Source organism: Bos taurus, chromosome 1 (genome assembly GCF_002263795.3).
Source record: "Bos taurus isolate L1 Dominette 01449 registration number 42190680 breed Hereford chromosome 1, ARS-UCD2.0, whole genome shotgun sequence".
NCBI classification, from domain to species: domain Eukaryota; kingdom Metazoa; phylum Chordata; class Mammalia; order Artiodactyla; family Bovidae; genus Bos; species Bos taurus.
This window is the reverse complement of record NC_037328.1, coordinates 138,692,238-138,720,025: the sequence shown is the minus strand read 5'-3', so window position 1 is coordinate 138,720,025 and position 27,788 is coordinate 138,692,238. Positions and strand designations below refer to the sequence as shown.

General features: G+C 41.5%; 1 protein-coding gene across 15 annotated transcripts in view; it reads left to right on the top strand.

Moving 5' to 3' along the window:
- NEK11 (NIMA related kinase 11) overlaps window positions 1-27,788 on the top strand; it is a 282,360-nt gene that overhangs the window by 118,244 nt on the left and 136,328 nt on the right. For all 15 annotated transcript variants that reach the window (XM_059889273.1, XM_059889277.1, XM_059889286.1 and 12 more), the window contains 3 exons: window positions 105-224; window positions 3,192-3,285; window positions 7,743-7,857. In XM_059889273.1, coding sequence (XP_059745256.1) covers window positions 105-224; window positions 3,192-3,285; window positions 7,743-7,857 — 329 coding nt within the window. The remainder of the gene's footprint in view (window positions 1-104; window positions 225-3,191; window positions 3,286-7,742; window positions 7,858-27,788) is intronic.

Sequence of the window (27,788 nt, the reverse complement as noted above, 5' to 3'; positions counted from 1 at the left end):
CTTTTTCCCTTCTCAGTAGTGTAATGATACTTCTGTAAAATACTTGTTTAATTTTTCTGAGCATGTTTGGGATGGGTTGCATATGGGAATCTTTGTTCTTACAGGCAAAAAAAGATTCACCTGCAGACCCTGCGGGCACTGTCTGAGGTGCAGAAGATGACACCAAGAGAGAGGATGCGGGTGAGGAAGGTCCAGGCAGCTGATGAGGAGGCCAGGAAGCTGAAGTAAGTGACCTTCCCTTAGTGAAGGCTGCCTCTCGGGACTCTAAAAGACTGTGCTAAATAAAAGCAGAAACCACAAGAGAAGATTAAAATGTACATTCTTATATATTTATTAATTTTTTCTTTCACTCATTCGCTCAAAATATGGTGATTAGATGTCAGACAGTATTAATATCAAGCTTTCAGTCTTATGTGAAAAGAACGATGGACTATCAGGGAGGTTATTAGGAATGAAAATACAGAGACAACCTCCAGACAAAGCCTCCTTTTTGCTGATACCTTCTTTACATAGCCCTGTGAGGGGTGATAAGGCGGCCTCACTATTCTGTCCATACTCCCCAAGTGTTTGCTAAACCCCCTCTGCTTGGAGTACTGGCTGCTCTCTAGGGAGAAGAATGTATCTGCAGAAAATTGTTGTCTGTAGAGACAAGACTGAAGATTGATGCTGAAACTCCAATACTTTGACCACCTGATGTGAAGAACTTACTCCTTGGAAAAGACCCTGATGCTGGGAAAGATTGAAGGCAGGAGGAGAAGGGGATGACAGAGGATGAGATGGTTGGATGGCATCACCAACTCAATGGACATGAGTTTGAGGAGTCTCCAGGAGTTGGTGATGGACAGGGAAGGCTGGCATGCTGCAGTCCATGGGGTCGCAAAAAGCGGGACATGACTGAGCGACTGAACTGAGAGAGAAGACTGGAAGCAGCTCTGTTCTGCGAAGTGAAGCCCTTCGCAGTCTGGGGGCAGTGCTGCTTGTATGAGATCACTAGTCTTCAGAGTTTACACATGAAAGCGTTCTTCCAAGGAACCCCAGACTCCCAATTTCTCAAAAACTGATTTTTCAGCTGGTAAGTAGCCCAATTGACCGATTTTTGTTCTTTCTTCCTCTGCCTTTTTTTGAAGCTTAGAAGCCCCAACCAAGAACTAAAGAGACAAAAAGGCCTGAAAATAAAATCTGTCCATTTTATGACCTTGTTAATGTATCTGACCTCTTAATGAGGGGAAAAGAGGAGAGTGAAAAAGCTGACTTAAAACTCAACATTAAAGAAATAATATCATGGCATCTGGTCCAATCACTTCCTGGCAAATAGATGGGAAAAAGTGGAAGCAGTGACAGATTTTATTTTCTTGGGTTTCAAAATCACTGCAGATGGTGACTGAAGCCATGAAATTCAAAGAAGTTTGTTCCTTGGAAGGAAAGCTAGAACAAACTTAGAATATTAAAAAGCAGAGACATCAGTTTGTTGCCAAAGGTCCATATAGTCAAAGCGATGGTTTTTCTAGTAATCACATACGGATGTGAGAGTTGGACCATAACAAAGGCTGAGCACTGAAGAACTGAGGCTCTTGCATTGTGGTGCTGGAGAGGACTCTTGAGAGTCCCTTTGACTGCAAGGAGACCAAACTAGTCAATCCTAAAGGAAATGAACCCTGAATATTCATTGGAAAGACTTATGCTGAAGCTGAAGCTCCAATACTTTGGCCACCTGATGCAAAGAGCTGACTCTGATGCTGGGAAAGACTGATGGCAGAAAGAGAAGACGGCAGCAGAGGATGAGATGGTTAGATCACATCACTGACTCAGCAGACGTGAATTTGGGCAAACTCTGGGAGACAGTGAAGGACAAGGGAGCCTGGCATACTTCAGTCCGGAAAGAGTTGGACATGACTTCCCAACAGAACAACAGCAACAACATTGTATCTGAAAAATGATCCAAGGTGTCCTTGTACTTAAAGTGCCTATCATGATGAACCATGTAAGAACCTGAGAGACCACTTCCTCTTATCAAATGTTTTCTTTAATAAATATGGGAAAAGATTTCTGTCATAGTGCTTCATGGGCAGTAGTTTGCTGATGAAGCTTCTGGGTCTGTGGGGGCCAGAGGAGTAGCTACTATTAATAATTTGTTTGCTGATTCTATGGTGTAAATGTTCCAACAATGCCCTTTCAAGGTACCAATGTGATATTATTCAGTGTTAAGCTGGCAAATATGTAAAATCCAGTACACCACTAAGTGTGGATTTGGTTGAGAAAATATATTCATGAATATTGTTTGAACAGTTGCATCAACTCATAGCCCCAGATCTAACACCTCAGGAATGCGTTTATTTCCAGGGTGCCATGGTTCGTGTCATTGGTTGAGGGTGAAAGGAAAATTAAATGTCTGACAGTAACAGATTAAAAAAGCAATTTAATAATTTGCACATTACAAATTATTTCTCAGGTTAAAATTTCTTTAATATGCAAAAAAGCCATTGATCTTCCTCGTGACATTTAATATTTTTGTTATTAAAGGCAATAGTTTGTTAAATAAAGTTTGTTTTGATTTTTGTTTCTAGGATTCAAGAAAGGATGGGTGTTAGCTAGAAAATGACTTCATTGTCATGAGGGTTATAATGTACCCACACAATTTAAAGACAAGAAAATTTGACAACAGGATGTTCAGTGATTTTTTCAAGAAATCTAAGTATAGATTAGGGCACAAGTAATCACAAAAATTCAAATCTTTCCTCCAGTTTAACAACAGGTCTAGTAAATTCAATTCCTGTTGTAGAGGAAACTGGAAATGTCCAAGAAAAAGTCCTCTTCACAGTAGCTCTCATATTCTTTTCCATAAATTCTTTAAAATGTGGGTCTATTTTCCGTGTCTATGGCTGTCACCTAGTTATTGGTATGTGGTGGGCTCTTAATCGGGCATCTGAGACATACCCCTGTCAGCACAGGCCAGAGCACACAGGGATGGCACTGCCCTCCTACGCTGAGTCCTGGGGGAACAAGGAGCTGGCATCCTGCATGCTTTAAAGGAGAGCCCCCTGAGGCTGCACCACACTCATCCATTGAGAGAGAGACTGCAGGCTGGTTGCCCAACACCCTGGTCTGCCTGTGGAAACAGGGATCACACTTTCTTATGAAACAGATGTCATCTTAGCAAATTTCAGGTCTTTGCCTATGTTCACTTTATGCAGAAGGCTTGTGGAAGAAAAATATGAAGAAAACAACAAACGAATGCGGGAACTGAGATCGCGGAACTTCCAGCGGCAGACTGTGGATGTGCTCCACGTGAGTGCGCTTCTGTTTTAAATTTTACAAAAGACCTTTTCTTGCCTCGGATTCTTCAGATTCGTAGGGCCAACTGGGTAGGAAAGGGGGACAAGGTAGGGGAAAAAAAACATCCAGACCAACTTTGCCCAATTCCAGGATGTACTGAGATTTGTTTTGAGTGCTAACTGTAGGCCAAAAATTAGAGACAACACTTTTTCAGAGCAGCTGCACCAAGTGCCTGCTGTTTAAAGGTGACTTCATCAGGATGGAATGAACAGCTGAGTTAAAGGTATGACTTTGCAGAACAGATATGTGTCTATCTAATTTTGAATTTCAGCCATGCTTTACCTCTCTAGTCCATTGTTCTTTTTGTCTTATTTTTCATTCTTTCTCTCTTTATTTTCTGTCTCCTATCCATATCATCATACATTGTGTTAATAACTCCTTTGGCAAATTACCCTAGATATCCAATAATAAATTAGGTTGTAGACTCACATGAAATGCACCCCAGATTCATGTCCTCTGCATCCCAGGCACCTGAATAGCAAATACCATTCCCTAGTGGTTAAACATCAGAGAAGGCAATGGCAACCCCACTCCAGTACTCTTGCCTGGAAAATCCCATGGACGGAGGAGCCTGGTAGGCTGCAGTCCATGGGGTCGCTAAGAATCGGGCACGAATGGGCGACTTCACTTTCACTTTTCACTTTCATGCATTGGAGAAGGAAATGGCAACCCACTCCAGTATTCTTGCCTGGAGAATCCCAGGGACAGAGGAGCCCAGTGGGCTGCTGTCTATGGGGTCGCACAGACTCAGATATGACTGAAGCGACTTAGTAGCAGCAGCAGCAGCAGCAATGGTTAAACATATCTTCATTGACCTTAATGTGGGCTTTGATACTTAACGTAATTTTTCTTCAGGGTTGTATTTGGATAATGAACATCAACACCAACCTTGCAGCTCTTTTGGTAAAAGCAACTTGGGAAGGAGTCATTTTTTGGGAGAAGTTTACTGTTTCAAATTCTGGTTATTTGTTCATTGGCGATTCCTGCATCTGAGGGAACGTCTTTCGTTTAGCAGGATGGGCTAGACCCCCTGAAATTGTGGGGGTGACCCCTAGGCCTGCAGACACTCTTTCTACTACTGTAGCTCAGTCAGCAGAGGGCTCTGGATCTGGGGTGTGCAGGAGCCCCTACTGGAGCTCACTTACAGGCAAAGCAGAGCCTGGGAACATTGTTTTCTGCTGCTCTCTGACTGAGGAGTCACCTTTCTCGATGACTTAGTGGTTGTGAGTACTCTCAAGTTCTGAAAACCCAAAGCTAGAGCAGATGGGGGTCCAGCCTTCTCTGACCTTAGGAGTCTCTATCAGTTGACCCCTCAGCAGACAACGTGGGGGTGCTGGTGCTGCTCTATCCCAAGCCCCATTCTCAGGGAAGATGGCTTCAGAGATGTGGGGGTTGGGAGGGGTTTTTTTCCTGGAATGCTCAGAGTCCCCCTGCTTCTAAGGGATTTTACCCCCAGAGACTGGATATTGAGAAGTACAGATGTGGTAATATTTTGTATTATAAAGCCTAAATAACTTTATTCTAACCATATTGAAGTTAGCATATGGTAAATAAAAACATAGTTTCAAGTATAATCTTATATTTTAGTGTCTGATAACTTCTTTACTTTTCTTCATGGGCCTTCAAAATCATCATTTTTGTGTTGTTTTTAATTTCTGATATGATTATTATCAGCGTGAAGCAACTGCACTATATGAGGTCCTGTTCATTCTATAAAAATCAGGGCCCTTGGGGGATCATAAAGTCACTTAAGATTTTATTAACTCTATATTATCCTACAGAACATGGGATTCCAGATCTTGGCTCAGTTCAGATGAGGAACGTGAGGATTTCACAGATTTTATGGAGTCCCAACTCATAACCTCCACAGTGTCTGCCTAGTTTCTCCCAATTCCATCCCCATCCATCAGCAAGGAGCAGAGGCAGGAGGGAGGTGGCTGTGGCTGTCTTGGTCAGAGACGGTGGTGGTTCATTCTTTGGTTGTTAGGATTCAGTTCAACGTCTTTGGTCCTGAGCTTTGCAGAAGCAGCTTTCCTCAGCTGCATATTGATGAGGACAGGAACATGGTGTTGCTCAGCACCCCAGGTATCTCACCTTCCTTTGGGCCAATCAGCTGCTTCTCTCTGGCCCGTTGGTACCATCCCACTCTCCCTCTTTCAAATGTCACTTCCTCTTCAGGAAAACCATCTTTGACCGCTCAGCTCCACAGTCAGCTGGTGCTATTTCAAATTCTTATGGCTTCTAGCAGCGCTTCTCAAACTTCAAAACGCACCTGAATCACTGGTTGGTCTTGTTGAAATGCAGATTCTGACTTGCCTGGTCTGAAGTGGGGCCTGAGATACTGCATTTCTAACAAACCCCCTGGTGATTCTGACGCTGCTGGGCCAGGATCACACTGATTAGTAATGAACAGAAATTGGGTTCTTGAAAGCAGCTTCAGATGGAGGAGGATCTGGGAAAGCCATGATGAGCAGACCTTCTTATTATCTCTTTAGAAAAAAATAGAACATTTAATGGGAATGGAAGAAAAGGAGAGGCAGCCTGAGCGAAGGTTCTTGTTCCCCCTGGAGGAGGATGGAGAGAGGAGGCCAGGCAGAGTGGAGACCAGTCTGATCACATCACAGTCTCCAGCATTTCAGTCAGGTTCTTTACTGACTGAACCAGTAGGGAAGCCCAGGAGTGAGGCAGGTGTAACATATTCAGAGAACCAAGGACAGAGAGCTGAACACTTTGCAGATGGTCCAAAGGGTCTAGACATCTTGTGGAGAAGCATCAGTGAGCTGAAAAGCATGAAGCATAGTGTGAGAAGTAAATTGGATCATTCAGGTGCGAGAAGCTAAAGAAAAACATAATTTAAAAGGAGAGAAGGAATAAGAGGCACACACTCCTGTCTTTCCCCAAAGGCGCACTTGTGGTTGAATTTTTTCCTCCTCTCACTGGGCTCTGTTCTCCAGTCCTCTTGCTTCTGTCTGGCGAGCTGAAGCAAACCTCATTATATTTCAAAAGCAGTAGCTGGAGATAGAATCAGAGTTCAGAGAGAGGCTGGTTGTGTCACCCCTTAAACATTATAAAAATTCTTTGAGGCGTTTAGGAGAGTGGCTTGCTTTGTTTTTCAGATCCTGACTGACGGGGCCTTTTTCTCTGGCAGGCATTTTCTGCTCTGCTGGATTTGGGCTTTGAAATCTTGAAGTGTAGTTGACTGTGGAATCATGTTGGCACCATTTCTTAAAGGATGGTAGCTTAAAACAACTAGATGCCACGATGCACACACTAAGCCCAGTCTTTCTTTTATCCTGGGGTATATGCAGGTGTGAAGGTTTTTGTGAAGAGTGTGGCAGGTCAGGCCTGCAAATGTGCAATAGTCTTGGGGATCAAAGAGCAGGTCATGTCCTGCTCCTTCTAAGACCATTATAACAGTTCTCTTCAAAGAGAACCTCAGAAAATCGAAGTCAATTGAGAATTCAAATACTTGTTTTCAAAAAGTTTCTGAAATAGGTGCAAAGGCACATTTTACACAGTCTCTGTTTTTTTGCATTATTGGTGATCCTTTGAAATTTGGAGCCCCAGTTTCACCTCCTGCAGCAATTATTATACAGTATAAAAAATGGACTATTTTTCTTAAAAATATTTATGACTGTATTTCCACAGATGCCACATCACAGTGTAGCACAGCTGTGTTTTACTGATTTATTTAGGATAGTTTGAACTTTCTCCTTTTGATAAGAAGGTGCTCTTGGACTAGTTCTCCATGAAAACCATTTATCCTAGAAAAGAGGTCAATTCATCATTAGGTCTGGGTGGCAAACACACACGCGCACATATATAGACCCAGTGATTAGCTGAAATGTCTGTTGATATATTTGAGAAGTTTAACTTAACATTTTTTTTTAAGTATAAACTCTTATGTCACCTCTTAGATCTCTTTCTTTTAGGGAATTGAAATTCATAAAATCACAGAAAAAGCTGGAAGAGAGCTTGAGCATTATGGAAGCCAGCACCTGTAGTCTTGAGATGAGGAAGCTGAGCAGGGCTGGACTAGGCTGCGGGGAGCGTGAGGCCTGGGTGCACAATGGAAGGAGATTCCCATTCTCAGCAGCCAATGCTGCAAGTCAGTACCTCCTCCCGTGTGTGCCCTGGGCGTCCCTTCTGCCTCACCCTCACCATGACCCTGACACTCAGGCCAAGGGAGGTTACATGCTTTGCCCAGGGTCACCTGCCAAGTTAATTCAAAGCTGTTTCTCTCATTCCAAGCTGCCTTCCTAAGATTTGAAAATGTTACCATGTTTAAGGGAGAGGATTAGGTAGGCTTTTGTTTCCAAATCATTTTCTAAACAAGAATATTGTTTCATTTGTGGTAATGCTGTTTCCTCTGATCAGCTTCTCATGAATTGTTCATTACTTTTTGCAAGGAATGTGATGACCCAGCTTCAGACAACCTGCCTGAGTCTCAGCCCATTCCTTCCCTGGATCTCTGCACACTTGGGTCAAATGTGGAGGACACCATAGCTGACCTTGGAGATCATGGTATGAATTTGCATCAGTGTTCAGAAGGCTGCTCTTGGATGACAGGTGGGCTGGTGTGGCTGACTGTCCAGTGGGCCTGGCGGCCTCTGGGGAAAGCTTTGGGTGTATGCAGCCACCTTCTATCAGTTTGCCAGAGCTGAGCTGAGGTGATAGAGAGCAGGAAGCTGAGGCTTTGTCTATCCTCTCTGTCTTCTTGACATGGTGAGGATGAGCTAGAAATTCACACTGGACAAGGGACCTCCCCTTCTGTATGAGTTAAACAGCATCACCACTAACCTGTGTAGCACTATGAATGCTCTGAAATACAGTTTCCCTCTGTAACTGGTTTTCCTGGCCCTCAGGAGCCAGAAAAGAAAAGTGCTCAGAGCTGTCAGCCAAACTGGGTTATCATAGCCTAATGGTAAAAAAAACACATGAGTTTTAGAGTAAAAAGGCTGGCCCAGTGGGGGAAGCCCTGGCAACAGTTTCCTTAACCATGAAGCAATCCATTAATAAAGTGAATGAGCTGAGGCTGTCATGTGCTCTCAGCACATGGTGAAAGCCAAAGAGAGGAAGCAGTTCATGACCCCGAGAGGGAGGGCTCGAAATGTGTGGCCTTTCAGTCCTGTACCCTTCTCCCCAGGGCTACGGACAAGTGCCAGAGCCATTGTGTGTGCGTGCATAGTCACTTCAGTCATGTCCAACTCTTGGCAACCCCATGGACTGTGTAGCCCACCAGGCTCCTCTGTCCATGGAATTCTCCAGGAAAGAATACTGGAGTGGGTTGTCTTGCTCTCCTCCAGGGGATCTTCCTGACCCAGGGACTGAACCCACGTCTCTTATGTGTCCTGCATTGGCAGTCAAGTTTTACCGCTGGTGCCACCTGGGAAGCCCAGGAACATTGTAGGTGCTCAGTTAACATCCCTCAAGTGAATGAATTATACGTTGTTTGGGCCTCTGAGAGGCAGGTGCCAAGATGGGGCTGCTGCTGCTGCTGCTGCTGCTAAGTTGCTTTAGTCGTGTCCGACTCTGTGCAACCCCAGAGACAGCAGCCCACCAGGCTCCCCCATCCCTGGGATTCTCCAGGCAAGAACAGTGGAGTGGGTTACCATTTCCTTCTCCAATGCATGAAAGTGAAAAGTGAAAGTGAAGTCGCTCAGTCGTGTCCAACTCCTAGTGACCCCATGGACTGCAGCCTACCAGGCTCCTCCATCCGTGGGATTTTCCAGGCAAGAGTACTGGAGTGGGTTTCCATTTCCTTCTCCCCGAGGTGGGGCTAAAAGTACAAAATGTTATCAGGAGAGTTGGGGAAGGAGCCCAGAAAGGTTGAGAGAATGTCAGACATGATTCAAGTTTCAGTCCAAGTGCAGAAAGGTTCCTGGGCGAGCACCAGTCTGCAAGGTGCTTCAGGAGACTTCTATCATAGGCCTTAGTGTGCCTGCTGCGGAGGTCCTAGGATGGGGGTTGGGGCATGGGAGCCTCACACATCTTGTGGTCAAAGGTCTCCAGGTACATCCTTGTGGCTGAAACTCTCTTTGGCAGGAGCTGAATTCTTTTTTCCAAAAAAAAAAAAAAAATGGAGGTAGTGGCACTTGGATTGGCTGGTCATTTCAGCCCAAACATGCATCTGATGTCTTCCTGTTGGAGCTGTTAGAGCTGGTCCTGCCTCCTTCAGCTGTGAGGAGACCAGGACCTGAAAGTCTTCAGGTACTATCTGCCAACTTTCGAAAGGATGTTTTGGAAGCCACCTGGTAATGGGAGTTGTTGGCAGACAAATATGTGTATCAGATGGATTTGCAGCTAGGTTCTTTGCAGGTGTTTCTTTAGTACATTATTTGTTATTTTCTAAAGGTAAAATTTGGAAGCATAGAACTATCCCCTGGGCCTTTCAAGACTATAAAACTAAGGACCAGACAGCCACCAAGTAGCACTAATTCTGACAGCCTGTGTGTTGCTGAAGGGCCATCACCGTCTAGAAAGAGGAAGCCCCAGGACGGGGTGTTGAGCAGGTGGTCTAGGAGTGAGAGGCCTGGGCCCAGCCTCCGGAATTCAGATAGGAAAGGTACCTATTATTCATTTCACAAACGAGAAACCAAAGACAGTAATTAATGTGCTCAAGGACTCCAGAGTTCCTGCTTCCAGTGCGCGTTACTTCTAAGCTAGCTCAGACCACAGCGCTTCCAGGACTCTTTGGGCTGGCAGCCTCCGTGCCTCACGCTTTGTCCTCTGTCAGGAGGTTCTGCTATGGCAGACCGTGTGTTGAGTTACCAACCAAACTGAAAATAGGCCAATTCACTTCTTTGCCCACCTTGTCCATGTCGTAAGGAAACACTATTTAAGTCCCCATTATAAGCTGTGAGAGCCAAAAACACAGAGTAGTTTTAGTTTGGCCAAATGCCTTGGAAAATACTTATAAAATTTCCCTTATTTTTTCTTCTCTGTAAATTTGTATTTTCTAATTTCTGTTCTTTCTTAAATATTAAATTGAAAAGGGAGACTATGAAGGACTATGAACATGTAGCCCTTGGCTTGATGACTGGTTAGTAACTGCAGGATGATTAGTGACCTCATAGCTTAATTGTAAAATTTTGAGACAGGAGATTTTAATTTTTTCATGAACTCTGAAGTGGTTCATTATTTCTCCCATTCTCTGCCTTTTAGAAGATTTGACTACAAACTTTAAGCACCCAGAGGACGTTTTTATTTATTTTTTATCTGGTTTTTATATGTAAAATAAAATCACACAATCATTTTTTAAGCTCCTTTACCAAATGTTTAATCAGTCTTTGATGTTGAATTAGGAAATTCCTTCTGGAATTGAGGAGTTTGTTGCAGAGAAACAGGACAGGGTGATGCATTATTTACCTCTGATATGTGTTTAGTTGACTACGGTAGATTTAATTTAGCAGAAGTCATGAGTAACCATTATAATCAAATGAAAAAGCATGACTGGAACATTGAAGAAATGATCCTCATTTAACTCCTTGTATGTAATACTGATGAATTCTTGCGCTTTAATTCTTGCCAGAAACTTTATTACACTCTAGCCTTATTTTTAGCAACCAACAGCTGAGTTTCAGAGTAGCATTTCTTGCAAAGCTGGAATATCCTGGAACTCAGGGGCCCCAGCCCCACCCAGAGCATGGCTCTTATGATGCAGAGGCTGCACAGTTGTCCACTTTGGCTGCCTACCTAGAGCCTGACCAGCTGCCACTTAATTTCCTTAATTTCAAGCCACTCCTTGAGCCAGTTCTGAGCTCCTTCCCTGTGCTCAGAGAAAGCTTGGACCTCAAGAGTTTCATACTTTGCCCATAGGAAGCCCATATGCCCTTTTTTAGTTGCAGGTTGACCTATGATTTATGGCAGCATTTCTTTCCTTTAAATGTCTAAGTGGAAATAAGGTGATTGACAATGACATTTTAAAATTGTTTTTATTTTTTAAAAGAAAATGTTTACTTATTGCAACTGTACTTCTAGATGGTTACCAAGAGAAATGCAAGCACGTCTACAAGGATGAACTCAGATGTTCTTAGCAGTTGGATTTATAGTACCAAAAAGTAGAAGCCAGTGTCAATCAACAGGTGAATAGATAAACTAACTTGTAGTTTATCCAGACAATGTAATACTCGTCAATGAAAAGAAGCAAACTATCAATATACACTAGTTTGGGTGCATATCTAACACTGAGCTGAATGAAAGAAGATAAAGACAAAAGGATTCCTATTGAATAATTCCATATCTGTGAAGTCCAGAACTAGCAGTGACAGAAATGAGGCCACTGGTTGCCTGGGGATCACGGTGTTAGAAATTGACTCCAAAAGTACCCAAGGAACCTCTTGTGGCGATGGTAACCCAGATGTATATATTTGTCAAAACTTATTAAACTCTGTTTTTTTTAAGCTTTAATTTTGTATTGGAATATAGCCCATTAACAATGTTGTGGTAGTTTCAGTTGGACAGAAAAGGGATTCAACCAAACATATATACATATCCATTCTCTATGAAACTCCCCGCCCATCCACCCTGCCACTGAACTCTATAATTTAAATGAGTGCATTTTATTGTCCATAAATTATACCTCAATAAAACTGATAACATTTTTTAGAAATGATAAAATATCCAGAAAAGAATACCTGAGTAATTCATGTTAGCTTGTGTTTTAGCTAATGAATGGCTGAGAGAGACTGGCATGAAATCATGGGGCTAGAAGGCATCCAAGAGGATCTCTGGATGTTATTTGGGACACAGGGCCCTTAGTCCAAAAAACGATTGTGGGGTTTTCTTCTAATGTCAACCAAGCAACATTGTCTTCCACGAGGAATGTTAATAGAGTTTGTAGTCTTCTGTCAAGAAGCGAGAAGATGAGGGCTGGAATCCTTTGGCTCCTCTCTCAGTCTTTTTTATTTCGGGGCTCATGTTGTGACGTTGGGGACCCATACCACTAGATCTAAGAGGACCTGGAACCTACAAAAGCAGCCTGGGCATCATAGGACAAAATGTAACAGTCTGGACTCCAAATGTATCCGAAAACCCGCCTTGTCAGCCCTCAGAAAAGATGACCATGTGCTGGAGGTCATGTCCACATTCCCAGATGTCCTCTCACTTCCAGAGCTCTGTCTTAGAGGCTTGATTGATGAATATAAATTGATGATGCTTCTGCTTCATATTTGTCATGTATTCTGCTGAGTTACGCTTGTGTTTGCTACCGACTCTCACATTTACTCCCAGGAATAGGCACCTGCAGTCACTCCCTAATTTTCTGAGCTCTAGAGGATAATTAGAATGAATCTAATATCAAATGAAGATGTACTGACTCCCCACCCTTAGGCATATTTAATAATTCAGAGTGTTTCTTCTGCATGATGAGCTGGGTAGGTACCTCTGGCTGAAGTTTGAAAGATTATATACGAATTTGAAAAATTGAAGTGGATACAGAATAACACTTGCCCTATTAGCTATTAGCTTTGGTGTGTCCAAAGTAGGCATGATAGAAATAAGAGGAAAATGCAGCCCAAGAACATCAGTTATTTACAAAGAAAATCAGTACCTTTGGGTCTCTCAAAGTAATGCCCTTGCCTGGGAAAGCTGTATGTGATTCCATGATCCACCCCTTAACTACTGAGGAAGAGTAGAGAAATAACTCTAGAAACAATGAAGAGATGGACCCAAAGCGAAAACAGTGCCCAACTGTGGATGTGACTGGTGATGGAAGTAAAGTCCAATGCTGTAAACAATATATTACATAGGAACCATGATTGTTAGGTCCATGAATCAAGGTAAATTCAGTTCAGTTCACTCGCTCAGTCATGTCCGACTCTTTGTGACCTCATGAATCGCAGCATGCCAGGCCTCCCTGTCCATCACCAACTCCCAGAGTTTACTCAGACTCATGTCCATCAAGTCGGTGATGCCATCCAGCCATCTCATCCTCTGTCATCCCCTTCTCCTCCTGCCCCCAATCCCTCCCAGCATCAGAGTCTTTTCCAATGAGTCAGCTCTTTGCATGAGGTGGCCAAAGTATTGGACTTTCAGCTTTAGCATCGGTCCTTCCAATGCACACCCAGGACTGATCTCCTTCAGAATGGACTGGTTGGATCTCCTTGCAGTCCAAGGGACTCTTGAGAGTCTTCTCCAACACCACAGTTCAAAAGCATCAATTATTCGGCGCTCAGTTTCTTCACAGTCCAACTCTCACATCCATACATGACCACTGGAAAAACCATAGCCTTGACTAGATGGACCTTTGTTGGCAAAGTAATGTCTCTGCTTTTTATTTTATTTTTTCATTGAATATTGCTCAACTTTATTTGTATATTGTTTTTATTTATTTATTTATTTTAATTGGAGGCTAATTACTTTACAATATTGTATTGGTTTTGTGGTCATAACTTTCCTACCAAGAAGTAAGCATCTTTTAATTTCATGGCTGCAATCACCATCTGCAGTGATTTTGGAGCCCCTCAAAATAAAGTCTGACACTGTTTCCACTGTTTCCCCACCTATTTCCCATAAAGTGACGGGACCAGATGCAATGATCTTAGTTTTCTAAATATTGAACTTTAAGCCAACGTTTTCACTCTCCTCTTTCATTTTCATCGAGAGGCTCTTTAGCTCCTCTTCACTTTATGCCATAAGGGTGGTGTCATCTGCATATCTGAGGTTATTGATATTTCTCCTGGAAATCTTGATTCCAGCTTGTGCTTCATCCAACCTGGCATTTCACATGATGTCCTCTGCATATATAAGTTAAATAAGCAGGGTGACAATATACAGCCTTGACGGACTCCTTTTCCTATTTAGAACCAATCTGTTGTTCCATGTCCAGTTCTAACTGTTGCTTCCTGACCTGCATATAGGTTTCTCAAGAGGCAGGTCAGGTGGTCTGGTATTCCCATCTCTTTCAGAATTTTCCACAGTTTGTTGTGATCCACACAGTCAAAGGCTTTGGCATAGTCAGTAAAGCAGAAATAGATGTTTCTCTGGAACTCTCTTGCTTTTTCGATGATCCGGCGGATGTTGGCAATTTGATCTCTGGTTCCTCTGCCTTTTCTAAAACCAGCTTGAACATCTGGAAGTTCATAGTTCACGTATTGCTGAATCCTGTCTTGGAGAATTTTGAGCATTACTTTACCAGTGTGTGAGGTGAGTGCAATTGTGTGGTAGTTTGAACATTCTTTGGCATTGCCTTTCTTTGGGATTGGAATGAAAACGGAGCTTTTCCAGTCCTGTGGCCACTGCTGAGTTTTCCAAATTCGCTGGCATATTGAGTGCAGCACTTTCACAGCATCATCTTTCAGGATTTGAAATAGCTCAACTGGAATTCCATCACCTCCACTAGCTTTGTTCATAGTGAAACGAACAAAGGTGGGCTTTCTAAGGCCCACTTGACTTCACATTCCAGGATGTCTGGCTCTAGTGAGTGATCACACCATCATGATTATCTGGTAAATTAGAAGTGGTCAAATAGGAGATGGCAGGAGTGAACATTGACATTTTAGGAATCAGTGAGCTAAAATAGACTAGAATTGGTGAATTTAATTCAGATGACCATTATATCTACTACTGTGGATATCCCTTAGAAGAAATGGAGTAGCCCTCATAGTCAACAAAAGAGTCTGAAATGTGGTACTTGGGTGCAATCTAAAAAAGAACAAAATGATCTCTGTTCGTTTCCAAGGCAAACCATTGACTATCACAGTAATCCAAATCTGTGTCCCAACCAGTAACACTGAAGAAACTGAAGTTGAATGGTTCTATGAAGATCAACAAGACCTTCTAGAACTAACTCTATACATGGACATCACCAGATGGTCAACACCGAAATCAGATTGATTATATTCTTTGCAGCCAAAGATGGAGAAGCTCTATATAGTTAGCAAAAACATGACCGGGAGTTGACTGTGGCTCATATCATGAACTCCTTATTGCCAAATTCAGACTTAAATTGAAGAAAGTAGGGAAAACCACTAGACCATTCAGGTATGACCTAATAAAATTCCTTATGATTATCCAGTGGAAGTGAGAAATGATTCAAGGGATTAGATCTGATAGACTGCCTGAAGAACTATGAATGGAGGTTCATGGCATTGTACAGGAGACAGTGACCAAGACCATCCCCAGGAAAAGAAATACAAAAAGGCAAAATGGCTGTCTGAGGAATGCTTACAGATAGCTGAGAAAAGAAGAGATGCTAAAGGCAAAGGAGAAAAGGAAAGATATACCTATCTGAATGCAGAGTTCCAAAAAATAGCAAGGAGACACAAGAAAGCTTTCCACGGTGATCAATTAAAATAAATAGAGGATAGCAATAGAATGGGAAAGACTAGAGATCTCTTCCAGAAAATTAGAGATACCAAGGGAACATTTCATGCAAAGATGGGCTCAATAAAGGACAGAAATGGTATGGTCCAAACAGAAGCAAAAGAGATTAAGAAGAGGTGGCAAGAATATACCGAAGAACTGTACAAAAAAGATCTTCACGACCCAGATAACCACAGTGGTGGTTAGAGCCAGACATCCTGGAATGTGAAGTCAAGTGGGCCTTAGGAAGCATCACTATGAACAAAGCTAGTGGAGGTGATGGAATTCCAGTTGAGCTATTTCAAATCCTAAAAGATGATGCTGTGAAAGTGCTGCACTCAATATGCCAGAAAATTTGGAAAACTCAGCAGTGGCCATAGGACTGGAAAAGGTCAGTTTTCATTCCAATCCCAAAGAAAGGCTATGCCAGAGAATACTCAAACTACTGCACAATTGCACTCATCTCACACGCTAGTAAAGTAATGCTCAAAGTTCTCCAAGCCAGGCTTCAACAGTACGTGAACCATGATCTTCCTGATGTTCAAGCTGGTTTTAGAAAAGGCAGAGGAACCAGAGGTCAAATTGCCAACATCCATTGGATCATTGAAAAAGCAAGAGGATACCAGAAAGACATCTACTTCTGCTTTATTGATTACACCAAAGTCTTTGGCTGTGTGTATCACAACAAACTGGAAAATTCTGAAAGAGATAGGAATACCAGACCACCTTACCTGCCTCCTGTGAAATCTGTATGCAGGTCAAGGAGCAACAGTTAGAACTGGACATGGAACAACAGACTGGTTCCAAATCGGGAAAGGAGTACGTCAAGGCTGTATATTTTCACCCTGTTTGTTTGACTTATATGCAGAGTACATCATGCAAAATTCAGGGCTGGATGAAGGACAATCTGGGATCAAGATTATGGGGAGAAATATCAATAATCTCAGATATGCAGATGACACCACCCTTATGGCAGAAAGCAAAGAGAAACTAAAGAGTCTCTTAATGAAAGTGAAAGAGGAGAGTGAAAATGTTAGTTTAAAACTCAATATTCAAAAAATGAAGATCATGGCATCCAGTCCCATCACTTCATGGCAAAAAGATGGGGAAATGATAGAAACAGTGTCAGACTTTATTTTCTTGGGCTCTAAAATCATGGCAGATGGTGACTGCAGCCATGAAATTAAAAGATGCTTGCTCCTTGGAAGAAAAGTTATGACCAACCTAGGCAGCATATAAAAAAACAGAGACATTACTTTGGCAACAAAGGTCCATCTAGTCAAAGCTATAGTTTTTCCAGTAGTCATGTATGGATGTGAGTTGAGCCGTAAAGAAAGCTGAGTGCTGAAGAATTGATGCTTTTGAACTGTGGTGTTGGAGAAAACTCTTGAGAGTCCCCTGGACTGCAAGAAGATCCAACCAGTTCATCCTAAAGGAAATCAGTCCTGAATATTCATTGGAAGAACTGATGTTGAAGCTGATACTCCAATACTTTGGCCACCTGATGCGAAAAACTTATTTTACTTTGGAAAATACCCTGATCCTGGGAAAGATTGAAGGCAGGAGAAGGGGAGGACAGAGGATGAGATTGTTGGATGGCATTACCAACTCGATGCACATGTTTGAGTAAGCTCTGGGAGTTGGTGATAGACAGGGGAGTCTGGCATGCTGCAGTGCATGGGGTCACAAAGAGTTGGCCACAACTGAGAAACTGAACTGAACTGAACCCCTTAGCTAAGCATAATTTGTGTGTTAGTCACTCAGTCGTGTCTGACTCTTTGTGATCCGGTGGACTGTAGCCCACCAGGCTCCTCTGTCTGTGGGATTTCCCAGGCAAGAATACTGGAATGGGTAGCCATTTCCTTCTCTGGAGGATCTTCCTGACCCACGCGTTGAGCCTGGGTCTCCTGCATTACAGGCAGATTCTTTACTAACTAAGCCACCAGAGAAGCCAGTAGTTATTAAACTAAGGGCTCTGCTGGTAGAGCAAAGAGGTTTTTTCTTGGCCATACAGTGTGGCAAGCAAGATCGTAGTACTGACCTGAGATTGAACCCATACCCCCTCTGTGGAAGCACAACGTCTTAGTCATTCGACTGCCAAGGAATTCCCACGCAGAGAACATCTTTAAGTGACCTCATTTCCTGTAGCATGGTTCAGGTTTGGAATGAATCAATTAAGCAGAAAATTAAGCATCCATCATAGCTTTAAGGTAGAATAGAAAAAATATAGACTAAAACCTTGTATAATGTGTGCTTCAGATAGCATTTTGGGCATACTATGGTATGTGAAAGTGAAGTCGCTCAGTCATGTCCGACTCTTTTCGACCCCACGGACTGTAGCCTATCAGGCTCCTCCGTCTATGGGATTTTCCAGGCAAAAGTGCTGGAGTGGATTGCCATTTCCTTCTCTGGGGGATCTTCCCAACCCAGGAATAGAACCCAGGTCTCCCTCATTGCAGGCAGACACTTTACCGTCTGAGCCACCAGGAAGGATTATACTATGGTATGGTTTTCCTTTTATAAATGAAATTTTTTTTCTTGTATGCAATTTCACAGTTGTGCTCAGGGGTCCTGTATCCACCACCTAGAGAGCATCACCATGATGACGAAAGGAAGCTAAGAGGCCATAGAAAACAAACCTAGCAATATTGGACAGGGCTTACTTCCAGTCTGATGAGCATCTTTGACTCACTAATTTTTTTGTTGAAGTGATTGAAGTCTTCTGCTTTGGTGTTTAGGCCAGACTTTAATTTAGATATTTGTAATAGGCATTTAAATTTGTCCTCTTTGATCTTTGTAAAGAGACTCTCTGTCCTGTTGTGTGGCAGTGAGAGCCTCCTCAGTATCAGCTTTAGCTTTACTTGTCAAACTTGCACTTTTTTCAAGTGAAATAACATATTTCCAGAAAAAAAAAAAACCAAACAAACCCAGTAATAACAAAACCTTTCTGTTAAGGAACTGCAGTAGTAATTCCTTCTGTCACTCATGACTAACAGCATTTTCCACTGATTTCTCTTTTTCTCTTGCTTCTAAAAAATTCAAAATAGAAAAATAAGACACCTATAAAAAATATCCAAAATGATTGTTTTGTTGCAGAGTAGTATGTCTGTGTGTGAGCACTAAGAGGAATTTGACTTACTCTTTAAAAATCCATTTTTCTGTTAGCTTTCAGAATGTTTGTGATATTGTCAGCTTTTACAGATTCTCAGCTGGAATCGTCTCTGAGGCTGCAGGATGGAGCCTTCATAAATTCCTCTTGCCAATCTGTGCTTTGGCATCCACACGTCAGAATGTGTTTCATACGAATCATGAAGGTGTAGTGTGATCCTACATGCCCCACTTTATAGCTGACCTTGACCATCCTTTCCTGCTGATTCTGGACTTATTTGGGTTTCTTTTTCTGGCATAACTCCTTTAAATTATTAATGGGCATTTCTTCTGACTATTAAAGATTAGCTAGCTAAGTACAGAGTTGTAGATGAGTGTAAGATGCCTGTTATCTTTCAATACATTTTGCACCTGGACATTTGGGGTTGTAGAGATCAAAATGACTTTACTCTCTTATATCTCAGATTAATTTTTTCTTTTGAATCTAGGAATAATGAACAAACCCAACTCCTCTCCCCAGCTTAACTCCACATGACCTGTTTTCCTGGCTTAAAGCAGCTTAGAATTAAATTAACCCCCCTCTTTCTCTATACTTCCACCTCCCCAACCCCATTTTAAGGTATAATTTGACAGTTTGCACAAGCAATTGCTTATGAACATGTGGTCTCTAGTTGTAAAGGCCTCCCTTTATTTGTGGAATTAGACATTTTGAACAAAACTAACTTTTGTGGGTTTATGGTCCCCTGAATGAGAGATTTTAGTAATGTACTTGAGAGGGCTAGAAGGTGACTACTGGTTAAGAAAAAGCAGATCTGGGGAAAATTTTAAATGCCTAAAATGTGGCTTTGTGTCTTTTCTGAGGAGCCAGTGTCCTGGGCATGCAGGCATGTTCATAGGTCCACATTTATGCTCCTGGGAGCACTGGCATTCTTTGACGCCATCCTGATATCATTCGATATTGCACTTCCCGCTTTTTACTTGATAAATCACATTTACATTTTGTTGATCTCTGCTCCAGATTCTACCTAGTAGGTATCCTTGTGGGAGTATATATATTTCCCACTGTATTGACAGTATTCATTGATTCACATGTGATGATATCCCTGAGAGGCATTCACATACAAGAGTGTGTCACAGCCCCTCAGCTGAGAGCCAGTAAGCCGGTCCCTTGCTATTTAAGCATGGTCTGTGGACTATGGTGGGGCACAGCATTCCTGCCCAACAAAAGATTCTTCTATGGGAAGTCTTTGATTTCCCTCAGTACATCTCTTGTACTTCTCAGTCTCAGTGTCTGCTTCCCAGAGGACCCTGTCCCACCATCGCCGCTAGCTCCAGTGCTCAGCAGGTCTGCAGGATGCTGCGGTTGATAACTGGCAGCTCCCTGCTTGCCCTGCTGCTCAGCAGGAAGTTTGTGGGAGGAGAGCTGGGAGGCACCCTCTGTAGATGCCACAATGGTTCATCTGAGTCACCCATCTGCTTGATGAAAAAAAAGCAGATTGGGATAAAGTCTGTAATTCAATATTTTTCTCTAACTTCAAATAACCTTATCCCCAGTATGTTAAAAGTAAGAATGACTGAAACTTCTGGAATAACCACAGACATTTCACAAAACTCCACTAGACTGGAAGCCATGAGTTGAAAGAAGTTTGGAGCCAGAATTTATCTTTTCTCCAATTCTTCCATTTACCAGCTGTGTGAACTTGGGCAAAAAAAATGTATACTTCCCAGCCTCGGTTTTCTCATCCATATAATGGGTGTAATAGTAATACCTGGACTTCTGGGGTTAATGAGGAATAAATTAGATGATATACAAAGAACTTAGCATAGTACAGAAAACAGGAAACATACAACAATCTCTTACTGAAAAAATACAGTGTCAAAGCAAGTTGCAGTATTTTCTCAACTTCCACATAAAACCTTTACAGTTGGTAATGAGATAACCAACTATATCTCATCAGTTTTTAACCACCCAGGAGACCTTCTGATTATAGTTTTATAAGCATCTTCACTCTATTAAATTAAGTATGATTTGGAATACATTACTTTTTTTGCTCTAGTTTTTGCATATGGGAAATGTAGAAATCACTTAGGCTCATTAGTTCCCCTGTCCAATTATGGTCTTAATTTTGCTCATCTGGGCCAATTATTTTAGCACCAAGAAAAATTGCCTTCTTTGTCAAGACCATAGACAAGAACCAGAACCAGCCCCCAGAACCAAAGCCGAGTCTCTGCAGATACACATGTTCTGTTTTTGCGTCAAGGGTGCCATTGTTATACCCAGCAGCAGAACCTGGGACAAAGTTCCTGCTTTAAAACATGCTCCTTTGCCAGCCATCCTCAGCCTGTAAGCTAGCAGCTAAAATATCCAGCTATTTTCTCTAAAAACATTATAAATGTAAAAACATTTTGTGCTAAGGAGTGTAATAAGGGCAAGAATATACATTCATTTTTCCACTGTAGTCTCATTTGGGATTTAGGCCAAACTCAGTAGATTAAAATAAAGAACTCGGCAGTCATAACTATGACTTTTGCAATGGAAATATTCAAGTAATGCATGCAGTTATTTTAATGGAACTTTCTGCTCTGGTTTATAATGAAATGAAGGAGCTTTTCTGAATCACAGGGATTTGTTCTGTACTCTACCTCAGAGGCTGTGTGATGAGTGACCTCCTGGTTTTAGACAAGTTGCCCTGAATTCTGTTATTTTCTCCTTTAGTTAGGATATAAAGGAATTTCAGCAGGCCACTTTTCCAAAGTATAGATTGCTAAGTTAGGGGAAAGTCTATGCTTATTTCAAACAAATGTATGATTTTGCCTCTCCTAGGGCTACAGTGGAATCAGAATATTCCTGATATGATTTTATGTTCATGGTGGTCGTGGTGGTGGTTTTGTTGCTAAGTCATGTCTGACTCAATCCCATGGACTGTAGCTCGCCAGGCTCCTCTGTTCATGGTTTATCCCAAGCAAAAATACTGGAGTGGCTTGCCATATCCTTCTCCAGGGGATCTTCCTGACCTAGGGATTGAACCCAGGTCTCTTGCATTTCAGACAGTCTCCTGCATTGCAGTAGGATTTTTTACTGACTGAACCACCAGGGAAGCCCTTTATGTGCTAGTTAAATCATTTGATTCAATCATTTGATTCTTACCACAAATCTGGTGATATAGGCAAGTCATATTTATTTTAAAGAAGGGCATGTATGTCCTAGAAGTGACATAGTAGCTTAAACACTGTTTAAAACAGTGTTTTTTGACTATTGTATGTCATAAACAACTGTATCTTCAGAAATTTTCAGAATATATCTTCAGAAATTTTAAATTCCGATATAAATTCAAAAATATCTTCAGAAACTTTCTGAGATTTTTATATTTTCTTAAAATAAAAATTCTAGATTTTCCTAGTAATAATACAATTCTCAATTCTCTTTTTAAGTGGGAGAGTAAAACAGGAGCTGTGGTTAGAGGGCCAGGGTTGCTTACACCTAGGGCCTGCCCTAGAGCTGGCTACACCTGTGATGTTGTTTATCACATCAGAGAGTGGGAGGTTTGGAATGGCGACTCGAACAGAAGGGAAGGCAGGCTGACTGTGACCCTTCATCTGAGAGACTGAGACCGAGGCTTGTCCACGCTCAGGAGGGAGCAGGTCTTAATAGTCTGTGTCAGGCTACCTCATGCACAGGAGGCTGAGGAGGCCACTTTGCTCCTCAAGTCAAGGTGCGCTTGCTCACATGTGTTCTGAGTCCAGAATTTCCAAATGGGCTGCTCATGCAGCTCAATATAAAAGAAAACAAAGGACCCAATCAAAAAAAGGGCAGAATATCTAAATAGACACTTCTCCAAAGAAGACATCCAAATGGCAAAAAAATCACATGAAAAGATGCTCAACATCACTAATTATTAGAGAAATGCAGATCAAAACTACAGTAAAGTATCACTCATTCAAGTCAGAATGGCCACCATTGAAAAATCTGTAAGCAGTAAGCACTACAGATAAAAGGGAACCCTCCTACCCTGTTGGAGGGAATGTAAATGGGTGCAGCCTCTGTGGAGAACAGCAAGGAGGTTCCTTAGAAAACTAAAAACAGAGTTACCATATGATACAGCAATCCTACCCCTGGGCATATATCTGTGAAAACTATACTTTGAACAGATATGTGCACCCCAGTGTTTATTGAAGCACTATTTACAGTAGCCAAGACATGGAAGCAACATGAATATTCATCAACAGATGAATGGATAAAGAAGATGTAGCATATATATACAATGGAACTTTACTCAGCCGTGAAAAAGAATGGAATGATGCCATTTGTAGTAACATAGATAAACCTAGAGATTATTATACTATTATAGTAAAGTAAGTCAGAAAGAAAAAGACAAATATCATGATATTTATAATATCATGTATATGTGGAATCTAAAAAAATGATACAAATGAATTTATTTACAAAATAGAAACAGACTCACAGGCTTAGAGAACAATCTTACCAGAGAGGAAAAGAGTTGGGGGAGACAAATTAGGAGGTTGGGATTCACATATACACACTACTACATATAAAATAGATAATCAAGAAGGAGCAGTAGCTCTTAATAGCACAGGGAACTCTACTCAACAGTCTGTAATAATCTATATAAGAAAATAATCTGGAAAAGAATATATATAAATGTATATGTATTATGTGTGTGTAACTAAATTGTTTTGCTGTACACCTGGACATTAACTATACTCCAATATAAAATAAACGCAATACTGTACATTAACTGTACTCCAATATAAAATAAATTAAAAAAAAAGGCAATTAGCTCAAGATGGCAGAATAGAAGGGTATGAGCTCATCCCTTGTTATATAAACACAAAAAGCACAACAAATCACTGAAAAACCATTGACAAAAATTTTATGGAACCTACCCAAAAATATACCCTACATTCAAAGGCAAAGAAGAAGCCACTGGATGGTAGAAGGGGCACAATCATGATAAAACCAAATCCCATACTCATATGGGTGACCCACAAACTGGAAAACAATTATACCACAGAAGTTCTGCCACAGGAGTGAAAGTTCTGAGCCCCACATAGGGCTTCCCAGCAATAGGAGGAGGAGCCCTAGAGAATCTAGGTTTAAAGACCAGTGGAGTTTGAGCCCAGGAATTCCACAGGGCTGGGGGAAGCAGAAACTCAACTTTTTGAGGGTGCATACAAGGTCTTGTGTGTGCCAGGACTCAGGGTAAAAAAGTAGTGACCACATAAGAGCCTGAGCAAGACCTACCTGCTGGTCCTGGAGGGTCTCCTGCCAAGCTAGGGGGTGCAGCTGTGGCTTACTGCAGGGACAAAGACACTGGCAGGAGCAGATCTGGGAGTATTCATTGGCATGAGACCTCCCAGAGGCTGCCATTAGCTCTACCCTACAGCCTATAGGCTCCAGTGCTGGGATGCCTCAGGCCAAGCAACCAACAAGGCAGGAACGCAGCCCCACCCATCAGCAGACAGGCTGCTTAAAATTTTCCTGAGCACAGCCCTACCTACCAGAGGCATAAGACTCAGCTTTACCTACCACTAGGCAGGAACCAGCCTCTCCCATTAGGAGGCCTGCACAAGCCTCTTAGCCTCATTCATTAAAGGGCAGATAGCAGAAGCAAGAAGACCTATGAACCTGCAGCCGATGGAACAGAAACCATAGTCACAGAAAGTTAGACAAAATGAGATTCCAGAGGAATATGTCCCAGATAAATGAACTAGATAAAACCCCAGAAAAACAACTAAAGGAAGTGAGACTAGGCAGCCTACCAAAAATAGAAAAGAAAGAATTCAGAATAATGATAGTGAAGATGATCGAACATCTTAGGAAAAGAATGGAAGCACAGATTAAGAAGATACAAGAAACATTTAACGAAGACCTAGAACTAGAGAACAAACATTAACAATAACTGAAATGAAGAATACACTAGAAGGAATCAATAGCAGAATAACTGAGGCAGAATAACCTAGAAGACAGAATGGTGGAAATCACTGCTGCAGAACAGAAAAAAAAGAATGACAAGAAATGAAGATAGTCTAAGGGACCTCTGGGACAACATTAAATGCACCAACATTCGCATTAAAGCATTCCTAGAAGGAGAAGAGAGAGAAAGGACCTGAGAAAATATTTGAAGAGATAATTGCTGAAAACTTCACCAACATGGGAAAGGAAACAGTCACCCAAGTCCAAGAAGCAAAAGAGAGTCCCAGGCAGATAAACCTAAGGAGGAACACATCAAGACATGTGGTAATCAAATTGACAAAAATTAAAGACAAAGAAAAATATTAAAAGAAACAACATAAAAGGGAACTCCCATAAATTTATCAGCTGATTTCTCAGCAGAAACTCTGCAGGCCAGAATGGCATGGCACAATATATTTAAAGTAATGAAAGGGAAGAACCTACAACCAAGATTACCCAGTGAGGCTCTCATTCACATTTGATGGACAAATCAAAAGCTTTACAGAAAAGCAAAAGCTAAATTAATTCAGTACCACCCGACCAGCTTTGCAAAAATGCTAAAAAAATAAAGATGAATTGTCATGGGGAAAAATATAAAGCGCATACAACAAAAAGAATGAAAACAGAAGCTTGCATTTATAAGCAAGGTATGGCAGAAAACATTTTACACAGGTTACCTCTAAACCTCATATAGTGCTGAATGGAAGACATGATTGCCTCCATTTGATTAATTTACTCTTTAAATTTTTATTTTCAAATAATTTTAGACATACAGAAAACTTGCAAAAACTAGTACAGTGAGTTTCTATATACCCTTCACTTAGCTTCTTAAGGTGTTAACATCTTAACCAAAGTACGGTAATCAAAGCCCAGAAAAGTAACGACACTGTTAACTAAATACAAATCTTATTCTAGTTTATCAGTCCCTTCCCCAAAGGTCCCTTTGCCATTTCAAGGTCCAGTCCAGCATCCATACTGTGTTTATTGTTGTGTCTCCTTCCTCTCCCCCTATCTGTAACAGCCCTGAGTTCATCATCCTCTTTCCTGATCTTGGCGCTTTTGTAAATAATGTTCACTTACTTTGTAGCATGTCTCTTACTGTGGGTTTGTCTGATACTTCTGAGTTAGGTAGAGGTTACTTATTCTAGTCAAGACTGGCACAGAAGTGATATGTCCTCACTATATCACATCAGGTAGAGTATGTGAGAGTGCTGGGAGAAATATCAATAATATATCAATATTATATATTGATATGTAATATATATAACATGTATATTATATCAATAATATACCAATGAAATAGTATATCAATATGATAATATTGATATCAATAATATCAATAATGCAGATACACAAATGATACCACCCTTATGGCAGAAAGCAAAGAACTAAAGAGCCTCTTGATGAAAGTGAAAGGAGAGTGAAAAAGTTGGATTAAAATTCAACATTCAGAAAATGTAGATCATGGCATCTCGTCCCATCACTTCATGGCAAATAGATGGGGAAACAATGGAAAGAGTGATAGATTTTATTTTGGGGGGCTCCAAAATTTTTCACTGCAGATGGTGACAGCAGCCATGAAATTAAAAGATGCTTGCTTCTTTAAGGAAAAGCTATGACCAACCTAGACAGCATATTAAAAAGCAGAGATATTACTTTGCCAGCAAAGGTCCATCTAGTCAAAGCTATGGTTTTTCCAGTAGTCATGTATGGATGTGAGAGTTGGACTATAAAGAAAGCTGAGCACTGAAGAATTGATGCTTTTGAACTGTGGTGTTGGAGAAGACTCTTGAGAGTCCCTTGGACTGCAAGGAGATCAAACCAGTCCTTTCTAAAGGAGATCAGTTCTGAGTGTTCATTGGAAGGACTGATGTTGAAGCTGAAACTCCAATACTTTGGCTGCCTGATGTGAAGAACTGACTCATTGGAAAAGACCCTGATGCTGGGAAAGGTTGAAGGCAGGAGGAGAAGGGGACAACAGAGGATAAGATGGCTGGATGGCATCACCAACTTGATGGACATGAGTTTGAACAAGCTTGGCAGATGGTGAAGGACAGGGAAGCATGGCATGCTGTAGTCCATGGGGTCACAGAGTCGGACATGACTGAGCGACTGAACAGAACTGAGAGTATGTGATATGTGTCACCCTGATCACTTGAATGAGGTGATATCTTTCTTGCAGAGGTGGTGTCTCCCTATAAATATACAACATTTTTTATTTTGTAATTACCAAATTTCTTGAGGGAAATAGTTTGATAATATCATCTCTCTTTTAGATGAGGTGACTAATGTTCAAAGAAGTTAAATGATTCACACGAAATCACACAGCCAGTAATAAGAAAACCAGAATTTGACATTAATTTTGCCTGATGTAGAAGCCCTTTCTACCCATCACCTGTTTTGAGAGTTTGTTCTCAGTGATGATGAAAAAAAGAGTAGGCACAGTCAGCTATTTAATAAACCTCAGTTCAATTCAGTTGCTCAGTTGTGTCCAACTCTGCAACCCCATGGACTTCAGCTCACCAGCTCACCAGGCTTCCCTGTCCATCATCAACTCCTGGAGCTTGCTCAAACTCGTGTCCATTGAGTTGGTGATGCTATCCAACCATCTCATCCTCTGTCATCCACTTCTCTTCCCGCCTTCAATCTCTCCCAGCATCAGGGTCTTTTCTAATGAGTTTGCTCTTCGCATCAGGTGGCCAAAGTATTGGACTTTATGCTTCAGCATCAGTCCTTCCAATGAATATTCAGGGTTGATTACTTTTAGGATTGACTGGTTTGATCTCCTTGCAGTCCAAGGGACTCTCAAGAGTCTTCTGCAGCACCACAGTTCAAAAGCATCAATGCCTCAATTTGGTGCTCAGCCTTGTTTATGGTCCAATTCTCACATCCATACATGACTACTGGAAAAACCATAGATTTGACTATATGAACCTTTGCTGGATTCTCATATCTGTTTTGCATTTAGACTATTGTGATGTTACATGTCACATAGTGTCTAAAAGACTCCACTGTGTACACCTGAGTGGATTAGAATGAAAAAGGAAAATGACATCTTTCTATTGTTATG